This window comes from Notolabrus celidotus, chromosome 2 (assembly GCF_009762535.1).
Source record: "Notolabrus celidotus isolate fNotCel1 chromosome 2, fNotCel1.pri, whole genome shotgun sequence".
Lineage (NCBI taxonomy): Eukaryota > Metazoa > Chordata > Actinopteri > Labriformes > Labridae > Notolabrus > Notolabrus celidotus.
Genome location: NC_048273.1, coordinates 18,096,199 through 18,106,783, shown reverse-complemented (window position 1 = coordinate 18,106,783; position 10,585 = coordinate 18,096,199). Strand labels below are relative to the sequence as shown.

At 39.0% G+C, this 10,585-nt stretch overlaps 2 protein-coding genes across 3 annotated transcripts in view; both read left to right on the top strand.

Moving 5' to 3' along the window:
* The first annotated feature begins 38 nt into the window (after nucleotides 1–38).
* Nucleotides 39–4,895, top strand: calr (calreticulin). 2 transcript variants are annotated; one of them, XM_034702102.1, is made up of 10 exons: nucleotides 39–322; nucleotides 597–706; nucleotides 842–943; nucleotides 1,377–1,580; nucleotides 1,755–1,849; nucleotides 2,122–2,331; nucleotides 2,469–2,582; nucleotides 2,914–3,057; nucleotides 3,293–3,385; nucleotides 3,550–4,895. In XM_034702102.1, the coding sequence occupies exons 4-10, from the start codon at nucleotides 1,412–1,414 to the stop codon at nucleotides 3,784–3,786; spliced, it is 1,062 nt and encodes a 353-aa protein (XP_034557993.1). In that variant the 5' UTR covers nucleotides 39–322; nucleotides 597–706; nucleotides 842–943; nucleotides 1,377–1,411; the 3' UTR covers nucleotides 3,787–4,895. The 2 variants fall into 2 exon arrangements, with proteins under 2 accessions (XP_034557993.1, XP_034557984.1); XM_034702093.1 differs by lacking the exon at nucleotides 597–706 and having other exon boundaries at nucleotides 51–322.
* A 1,561-nt stretch (nucleotides 4,896–6,456) lies between these two features.
* Nucleotides 6,457–10,585, top strand: part of eps15 (epidermal growth factor receptor pathway substrate 15) — a 31,880-nt gene continuing 27,751 nt past the window's right edge. Inside the window, exon 1 of the mRNA XM_034702079.1 lies at nucleotides 6,457–6,566. Within this exon, the coding sequence (XP_034557970.1) occupies nucleotides 6,513–6,566 (54 nt within the window). The 5' untranslated portion in view covers nucleotides 6,457–6,512. The remainder of the gene's footprint in view (nucleotides 6,567–10,585) is intronic.

The following is a 10,585-nucleotide window of genomic DNA, read 5'->3' as shown; positions in this document are numbered from 1 at the left end:
TCCTGATTGAGGATCTGAGCTCACGTCCAATCAGATTCAGACATCTGTTCCGTGGCGAGAGGAGAGCGGCGGCGGCGTCCCAGCGTTTTCACTGTATCATTACTGTATGAGAGATTGGGCAGACAAACAGTAGCTGTTTTACGGTTTAGATAGATTATCTTCAGGTATCTAAAATTAGATTAATATTGGTTAGTTATTTCATTGGATAGGGTGATTCAGCTCGGCACAATGACAGCCCTGTCGCTGCTGCTGGTGGCCCTGTCGGCCGCATCTGTACTGGCCGAATCCACTGTGTATTTCCGAGAGCAATATGAAGATGGGGGTGAGGTCCTTTGCTCATAATTATACCAACATTATTTTATTGCCTTTATTTGTTTTGTTGCTATTGTAAATGTATTAGATATGACGGTTTAAATCAGTGCACAAGTGGCAAAACCGGTCTTCATGTTGGGCGATTGATGTGTCTTTTGGTATGTCAGGTTAAAATTGTTCCAACATATTGTTTGCTCAATGCATAGTTTGAGATGCATCTAGTCAACATGGGCTTCATTCATTTTTGACCTCCCCTCCTTTCCTCACCGTTCTCTCCCCCACAGCTATCATCAAACCCTGTCCGTCCCCATCCCCCATCTGCACATCCCACCCAAGTCATCCACTGTACCCCTCTACTTAGCAGTCTCATAATCTTTAATCACCAGTCTTTAAGGTAGATAGAGAAGGCAGTCACAGAGAGCATGTCCCTCCCTGCAGCATAACACAATCCCAGTGCACCTGCACTGATGCATCATCAGTGGGGGGATTAGTAGCCTGTGAGTGACTGAACCTCCACTTGTCTGTGCAGATGCCTGGAAGAGTCGCTGGGTGGAATCCAAGCACAAGTCAGACTACGGCAGGTTTGTCCTGACGGCAGGGAAGTTCTACGGAGATGCAGAGAAAGACAAAGGTGAGAGAAAAGGTTGAAATGTAATCGCACCAGACCGTGGAGGACTGAAAACAGCCACATTGTTTTGGGTGATAAGCTGTCAATACAAATGTGTCCTATGTTTGCCCTACATGTGTTTAGAAGATGGCAGACTACATGGTGTTTGAAATGAACTGGTATTTCATTATTGTATGAGCTACCCGACCTAGATGAGATTACTCTGAATGTAGGGCTTTTCACTGTTAATCTGAAAATGTGCTTGTATCCCAGTGAAATCACCATGGGTGTTGTCAAAGTTGATTAATTACCGCCTGCCTGAGCCCCTCCAGTGTTTGCCTCTTACTGAAATCATCCCAACAACCTGTCTCTTAACACTTTTCTGAAATATATATGTATATTAAAGCAGGATCTTCAATGTATACATGAACAAAGTGACAACTTTTCTTTGTCACAGGTCTGCAGACGAGCCAGGATGCCCGCTTCTATGCCATGTCTTCCCGTTTTGATGACTTCAACAACAAGGGCCAGCCTCTCGTTATCCAGTTTAGTGTGAAGCACGAGCAAAGCATTGACTGTGGTGGAGGCTACATTAAACTGTTCCCCTCTGACCTCAACCAGGAGGACATGCATGGAGACTCTGTGTACAATATCATGTTTGGTGAGTGCAGATTTTTCATCAGTAACATTACAAAATGATTTGTATTCTCTTTGAAAGTTGGGTTTTTTTGGATTTCAGATTTTTTTCTTTCTTTGCCCCCATTTTTAATTCCTTTTTACTTTGATTCGGAAGTAAATTCCATATTTTTACTAACTTTTGTATTTGATTGTTTAGGTCCTGATATCTGTGGACCTGGCACAAAGAAAGTTCATGTCATCTTCTACTACAAAGGCAAGAACCATCTGATTAACAAGGACATTAGATGCAAGGTGAGTCATCAATTACTGTCTTTTGGTTTTGTGTTTATTTTATTTATTTGGGGAATTTTTTTACTGTTTAGCTGTTTTTTGTTCCAGTTGCATTTAGAAATCAAACCTATATTCTTATGTAGCAATTTGCATCACTCCTATTATCCTTCTCTTGTTAAACCAAACTCAAAAAAGGATACTTTGAATGTACTTTGCATTGTACACAGAGTGTATGTAAATCATTGGTGACCAAATGTCTGAAAAGCTGCTGATATTTATTTTATTCTCTGCAGGATGATGAGTATAGCCACTTGTACACACTGGTTGTGAACCCTGACAACACTTACGAGGTCAAGATCGATAATAAGAAGGTTGAATCCGGTAATCTGGAGGAAGACTGGGACTTACTTCCTCCAAAAAAAGTTAAGGACCCTGAAGCCAAAAAGCCAGAGGACTGGGATGACAGGGAGAAGATTCCTGACCCTGATGATAAGAAACCAGAGGTCAGTCTACTTGAGTCACCCTAGAAATCTGTTTGTCTGTATTTTCTTGCTTAGCAATCGCTTGGTTTATATTCAATAAATGCGTATTATTAAGATGCTGATGCAAAGTTCTGTTTTTGACTTTTTCCCTTTGACAGGACTGGGACAAACCTGAAAACATCCCAGACCCTGATGCGAAGAAGCCTGATGACTGGGATGAGGAGATGGATGGAGAGTGGGAACCACCAATGGTCTCTAACCCAGATTACAAGGTAAACAGCAACATATCAAAACACTTGATAGACAATGTCGAGTCCACTGTGAGCTGTTTCTGTGTCAGGATAAACTCCCTATTTGGATAAAACTTCCAGTTTATGTAAAGGTTTCAATGTCTGAGTTAGAAATCGTTTCCCACAATGGAAGTTTGAATGTGATTTCCACAGCATGTACACCACTTTTTTACTCCAAGTCACACACAAACAATCTATGGCAAATACGTTTTTGGTCACTGTTTCCAGATTGACTTCATGATCAGCTGTTGTTTTGTCATTTGTAATTCTTCTGACATTTATCTTTTACTTCACTTCTGTTTGTTGTCAACAGGGTGAGTGGAAGCCCAGAGAGATCACCAATCCTGCCTACAAAGGCAAGTGGGTCCACCCTGAAGTTGACAACCCAGAGTACACAGCTGATACTGAGATTTATAAATACGACAGCATCGGCGTGATTGGACTGGACTTGTGGCAGGTATGAAGATACTGAATTTGACCATCCAGTAACAGGAAATATTTACTTGACGTGTGCACTGTCTGGTGTTTGTGTTTTTTGTGCTTTTGTTCTCACCTTGTTTAGAGTACAGACAAAATGTAATGCTCTGTAGGTAGAAGAAACATGTTGGAAGTAGTTGTTCTTTCATTGGTTATGTATGTATGAGTCATTTGATATTAAAATATACTCTAATGTTGACCTTTTTTTGATGTAGGTCAAGTCTGGTACTATCTTTGATAACTTCCTGATCACCAATGACCCAGCCATGGCAGAGGAAATAGGCAACGACACATGGGGTAAAACAAAGGTGAGCCAAATACTTCTACCTAGTTTCATCCCACTCAAACATTTCACCTTTTTGGATGTGTATTTCACCCCTAAAAAGGTATCTTCTTGAATCAACATTTTCTCTATTTCACTGATCCTTTGTCACTTTTTAAAAATTGTTCTCTGCATGTGTGTTGTCTCCAGGATGCAGAGAAAAAGATGAAAGAAGGCCTAGAGGAGGAGGAGAGAAAGACACGTGAGGAGGATGACAAAATGAGGAGAGAAGAGGTGAAGGAGGAAGAAGAGGAAGAGGAAAAGGATGAGGAGGAGGAGGAAGAGGAGGAAGAGGAGGATGAAGAAGAGGAGGAGGGCATGGAGCAGGAGGAAGAAGAAGAAGAGGATGATGGGGACTCAGACTCTAAACTCAAGGATGAGTTATAAACTTTATGCAGGAACTGCTCAGATGAAAGCCCGACTGCCTGTGTCAATGAGCCATTGGAACAACTGCAGCGAGAGATGATGACTGAAACCTTTGGGTGGGGTTGTGTCGGGTTGGGTGGGATGGGTTTTTTTGTTTGTTTATTTGTTTACAAAGCAAGAAAGTGGGTAAAAAGGGGCAGTTATCGCTCTTTTCCTATTTCCATGTACTACTGTTAATATTGTAATAGTAATTTTCAAATGAGGAGTAGTGATGAAAAAATGTCAAATTGAATGTCGAGGCAGGAAAGCTAAATTGCTCTGCGGTTTTTACCCAACAACACTATGTAAATTGCTGTTTTTGTTCTGAAAAATCTGGATTTTATGAAGTATGATGCTGTGTTGACATGAAAAGCTATACTTGGTATGCTGACGATACCTTGAAATGTTTTGTTTACCTCATATGTTTTGTTTGTCTCATTAACCTGTGTGTTTTTTATTAATATTTGCAGTCTGTCTGTCTCATTGTCCCTCTTAAAACTCTACATCACTCTCAACGTTGTTCGATTTCATCACACAGGATATTTTTGCCTGCTCCCATTGAAGCCTCTCTCATTGAAGAAAAGAGTCAATGGCATGGGAGCAAGAGTGCATCAGGACTGATACTACACATATAACAAAGTTTTGAAAAAAGCTGCTGTGCATAGGATGGTAATCTGGGATGCTTTGAGATAAAGTCATGTGCATAGTTTTGTACTGTATAGTTAACACTTTTACACTTCAACACATTACTCTAGTCTTCTTCGTGTGTGTCTAAATAAACTGCTCAAACTCAGATGTACATTATGAGCACTCCAGTAGCAGTAAAGCGTCCTTTCACGTGGTACGGCTTCACTTTAAGTTTTACTGGATGATGATGTGTTCACAACCAGTTTCCTTGTTTCTGATGCTAATATCTCTGCACTGCTGTACCCAAACACACTGTCCCAAATACAGTCTGAAATATGACCCTTTTGTAAAAGAAACATTTTGTACTAATGGTAGTAATTGAAGTGGAGAGATTTTAATGTTGCTGTGTAAAAAATAAATAAAGACAGGTGTTCTGTCCAATAAAAACAACCAGAAGAAAATAATCAAGGGGTCCCTGATTGTTATTCATAGCAGTGGTAGATAGTTGCTTAATAGCCATTGCCCGGTTTTTGTTCTTTATACATATTCATTTTGTTACTTTATATACCTACAACTTCATTAACAGTATTATTTTGCAGTCAGAATCCACAGGTAAGGCCTAATCTAATAAAGCTTAAAATTGAACGATTTTAAACTGTCAAGAAATGATATACACCCAAACATAGGTCATAACAATAATTGACTAACAAACACTAAGTAACAGGTTATTTTAGCTTACCTATGTACTTTTACTCACATACATTTTTTGCAATGCTGTCAGGGCCATTGTTTTCACTGACGATGCTAAAGTAAATGACCTAAATCTTTATTATTTGACATGAAGGGTCAAGAAAAAACGAACACATGATGGGCATTTTTTTCCACAGTTTTTTCAAGTCAACGCTCATATTCAAATTAAATGTCACTGTTAGGTCTATTCATTGGTAGGATCTTTTACTCCTCTATTATTTTTATTTTGGAAGGTGTGGAGAGTGTTTTTAAATTCCGAAGATTCTGTTGTGAAATGAAATAAACAGAAGTGTGAAAAATGTTAAACAAAGTTTGTTTTTTTAATGCGGGCGCCCTGAGGGAATTTGACTCATGACATTATTATGTTTAAAAACTTTGCTTTGACCCTGATTGCTTAATTAATCCTGTTATGATCCAAGGAAGATTCAAATTCTCTTACGGAAGAGGATTAGGGCCACTGAAAACAGAATTAGATATTTCTTATTATTCAGAGAAAAATGTCAGAATTCTGTCTTAAATATCAGTTTTTAATCTCAGAATTCTGATTTTTTTTTCTCTGAATTCTGAATTTAATCTCAGAATTCTGATTTTAATCTCAGAATTCTGATTTTTTTTTCTCAGAATTCTGACTTTAATCTCAGAATTTAATCTCAGAATTCTGACATTAATCTCAGAATTCTGACTTTAATGTCAGAATTGTGAGATTAATTTCAGAATTCTGACATTAATTAACCTGGTTTTTAAATGTGCTCTACAAATAAAACTATTATCATTATTATTATTATTAGTAGTAGTAGTAGTAGTAGTAGTATTAGTATTAGTATTATTGTTATTATTAATCTCAGAATTCTGACTTGAATCTCAAAATTCTGACTTTAATGTCAGAATTGTGAGATTAATTTCAGAATTCTGACATTAATTAACCTGGTTTTTAAATGTGCTCTACAAATAAAACTATTATCATTATTATTATTATTATTATTATTATTATTATTATTAGTAGTAGTAGTAGTAGTAGTATTAGTATTATTGTTATTATTAATCTCAGAATTCTGACTTGAATCTCAAAATTCTGAATTTAATCCCAGAATTCTGACATTAATCTCAGAACAGAAACATAAAAAGTATATATTGGACCTTAATTTTTTTTTTTCAGTGACTCTAATCCTCTTCCGTATTCTCGCTCTATTATATAATTAGAGGACAGTATTTTGTTTGCCGTGATAACAGATTGTAGTTGTACTGAAGTCCATGTTTCAGTGATCCCTCTAGTGAAGGTCCAGTGCCAGGTTTTTACAGCGGCCTCTGCCTGTGTCTGGCAGCAGCGCAGCATGAAAGCAGTGGGAAACAGAAACACTATGGCTGCCACTCTGTCTCTTACTCAGGTAACACTGTCTTACAACTCAAATACAACGACAGCAAACGCCTCATGGCCTCTGCCTGCTTTGCTCGTAGATATTTCCGCGTTGTTAATGAAACTATGTGGGCAGAAAGGCGAGCTTACCTCGAGCCTGGTCCCTCTTTGTGGAAGTTGAGAGCTGCTGTGACTGGGAAAAGTTTCTGCCTAATCTCTTTGGGGACTGCGTAAGGGCGTAGCTAGCTAGCCTACGAGCTAGCAGCAGTTTGTGTGAAGTGTTGTGCTCTTATATGTGTATTTGTCAAACTTCAGATCAGCCTTGTAGTGTTACTTGGCTTCAGCTCGGTAAGGAGTGCGTATAATCACGTTTAGTGCAGTCTCGTTTTGCTGCAGGCTAGTTGGTCCTGGCTGATGTTGGTACTAGATACTCATGTGTGGCTCTCTCTGTTGTGGCTTCACTGTCATATATCTGCTCGTATAGCCGCTCCTACATTGTTTTACCTAAAAAAAAATGACCAAGTTATATAAACATATAGTGTTTGTTCTGTATTTCAACGCTACTTATGTTGCTTGCTTAAGTCTTAGATCGAACAACAAACCATTGGATTGCTGTTAATGCATGTAACCATGCTTCCCTGACTGACTTTGTGGTTTCCCTGTGACCTTTCTGAAGCAGACAACATGAACTGCTCAATGCTGTGTTCACAATGTTACATGTTAAACTCTAAATAGTGTTGTGTGTTGTTTTGCAACCGAAAAGAGGAAGTAAACTTGGTAGCCATTAGCCAAAATATCAGACTACTTCTAGCTGAATTAAACAGTGTAATGTGTTTGTTTGCACAGTAAATAAGTTATTTAGCAGGTAGCTGGCAGCTCCCATAGGTATGGTTAAGTCCTAGACCTGTTACCTGAGCCACTGTTTCCTCTAACAACACACAGGAACTGTCTCTCACTGAGTCCAAACACCTGTTTTCATAGATTTCTAGTGAGACTGCATTTGTATATCACACAGTCAACTTCACTACTTGACAGTGGTGGACAAAGTTCATGTCTTTGTTGCTTAAGTCAAAGTATAGATCCTCCTGGTCAAATATTACTCCAATACAAGAGAAAGTTGTTCAGTCAGATTATTACTTGAGTGAAAGTCCTGGAGTACTTGCTTTACAAAAATACTTAAAGCTGCTGTGAGGAACTTTGGTTTTGTATCGATTCTGGCGCCCCCCTTGTGGACAAAGTGATACCTCTTATCTCTTGTCCTATACATGCAAAAGTAGTGTTTTCAACTAAAGCCTCATCCTGTTGTGTTCAACAGTCAACTTTATCAGGCAATGTGATTATTTTCCATGAAAACAGTCAAATAAAGGCTGTTTCTGAAGTGAGATGTCCATCATCTGGTCTGACACCTACCCCCCCAGGGCGGTTTCAGGCATTAAAAATTACAACAGAGAAGTAGCCAGTGTTGCTGCTGATGGACTTGTTTGCTATTGAAGGTTATAAAGAGGCATCAGTATCATTTTCAGTCTGTTTCTCAGCCATTTCAAAACTCCTCACAGGGCCTTTAAGTATTCAAAGTACTTTTTAAAATATCTCAACACCTACTTTCCAAGCGGCAATCTCCGGTCTAAAAATAGGAGTCCAGTGCGGAAGTGCTAAAAACTGCAGTTCATCAAGTGTCCGTTTGAGGCTGGCTCCAGAAGTACTGGAAACCACATACACACCAATTCAAAAATGCTGATCTTTACAGCAGAAATAAACATGTTTACAGCCTGGTACAAAAGACGAGTGTAGTCTGGATAGCTCGTGTCTCGATTGGCACACACTGTACGGGGGGTGAATTTGTTTCTAACGCAGCAATTTTGAAGATATTGGGATTACTAGTCTTCCAATGAGAGTCACAGCTGACTTGATTGACAGGCGGGAACACTGTAGCTGTTGGCTTGGAGGCGCAAGACAGCGCTTCAGAAACAGATGGGTGACGTCACAGATACTACGTCTATATTTTATACAGTCTATGATATTTTTTCACAAAGCACGAGTGCAGTCAAGAATGTATGAGTGTACATTCTGCTACGTTATGTTTATCTAAAAAACATTTCATTTTTAAAAAGTATACCATGAAATATAGTTACTAGTTAAGTTACTACAAGCACAGATGAGTTTAAAATGTTCATCTGGATTAAAACTAGTGTGTTAGCTACAGACCTCAACATGGTTTCTCAGGTGGTGATGTTTTGTAGGCTGTGATGACGTTTGTGTGGCAAACAGATCGGAAATTTACAACAATACGAATCTTGCTTTATTTCAAAAACATCAAACGTGGCTTTGAAATATGGCCGTGGTGCTCAGTTAGAGAATCATCATCCTTCTTCTCAGCTATAGTCGTCTTTACCACGACTAAATGAACGAACGGATCTGAATAACGTTAGCAATTATTGGACAAACTACATGCAAGTACCTGAACAGTTTACTGCCTTTGGGATCTGATTTCAGAAAAGAAAATGCTTCAGCTGACTTCAAAGTAAAAGTAGAGAGTAACTAGAGCATTGATAGAAATGTAGTGGATTCAAAAAAAAAGTAGCAAGTAAATTAGTAAGTAAATTTACTGTTACTGTCCACCACTGCTACTTGATAACCCTTAAACTGAGCTACTCTCGATGTTGATGACATTCATTTGCTGTTAGGTTGAAACACTTGAGTAACCTCCACTGCCCTGTCAAAGCCCTGCCACTGTAACTCTAATGTATTTTGCTGTCTGCTGTATGCATGGTCTTTCTGGGTAGTGATTGAACGCTGTTTTTTTCCAATGCTCAATTAAAGATTCACCAGTACAATGACTTCAGTGTTACAGCCGCCAACAGTTCCAGGCACACTATTGTGTGTCACAGAAAAGAAGTTGCCTTGGCCACAGAAAGATAAGTGTGTGTGCGCACACTTATCTGCCTTTAAATTTGCTGTTGAGAAAGCTGACAGATAGCTATGCTGATGGCGGGCTGGGTTCTTCCTGTTTGTCTTCTTCTGCGTTGTGCCATGCGTGCAACTAGACTGACCACCCGTCTCTGCTATACTCTTTCTTTTGTTAGACAGAATATATTTGTTTGAACAGCAACTCCCCAATTAATTCACAGCTCAATTATGCCCCACCTGTTTCCTGTGTTCTTGCACCTGTCGATTTAAAAGTAATGTCATTTTCAGCTATATGGAGGAGGAAATGCTGATGCTTTTCCTCTGCAGCCTAGCCGTGGACAATAGTATGAAAAGAGGAAAGGGATGTGTTTAGAGAGGGTATGACAGAACGCAGAAGTAGCTGCTCTTTGTGGAGCGACGCCCTGTACTAGCCCTGTTTGAAGCTGACCATCAGTACCCCCTGGAGTCCTAGTTTACGTCCTCAAGTCAGTGTGTGATTTAGCAGAAACATTGTGTACCGTCATGACTCACAGGAGTTCCAAGAAATGTGTGAGACATAAATTGTAATAATTGTCTAGAAAAATCTTTGCTGGGAAGCTCACAATAGTTACAAATGATAAGGGCAAAAAGACCAGCGTGTACTGGTGTCACCTTAGTGCATGTGTCTGCTTCCTGCTTTTCTTTGCAACACATTTAAGAATATGATTGTAGGATGCTGTCACATCATTTAATGATAAACAGACTGTATAAGAGCTGTTTGGCAGATAAAGCCAGATGAAATGTTGCACATTTTCTAAGCATTGATCAAAGTAAACATTCATTTTTTCATAATGCAGCTGTTGCTGTAAGAGAAATGTGTATGGGTATGATGAGTAATGATGATGCTGGATTTGAACATATTGGTCAGAGTCTGTGTGTCCTCCATTCTCCATCTGTAATGGATCAGGCTTTCTTTTTTTTTCGACAGCTGTCTTGGCTCAGTGGATGAAACACTTATGGTAGCCAGCAAACATTTGTTCATCATTTGAGCTTTTACAACTCAAACTGACGAATGAAGAAGAAGGATTTTTATGTTGTTTTCTCCCAGTAGATTGTTTTAATAGTAAAGGCAGGGATTCAGTCAATTTCATCAAAGGTGATCTG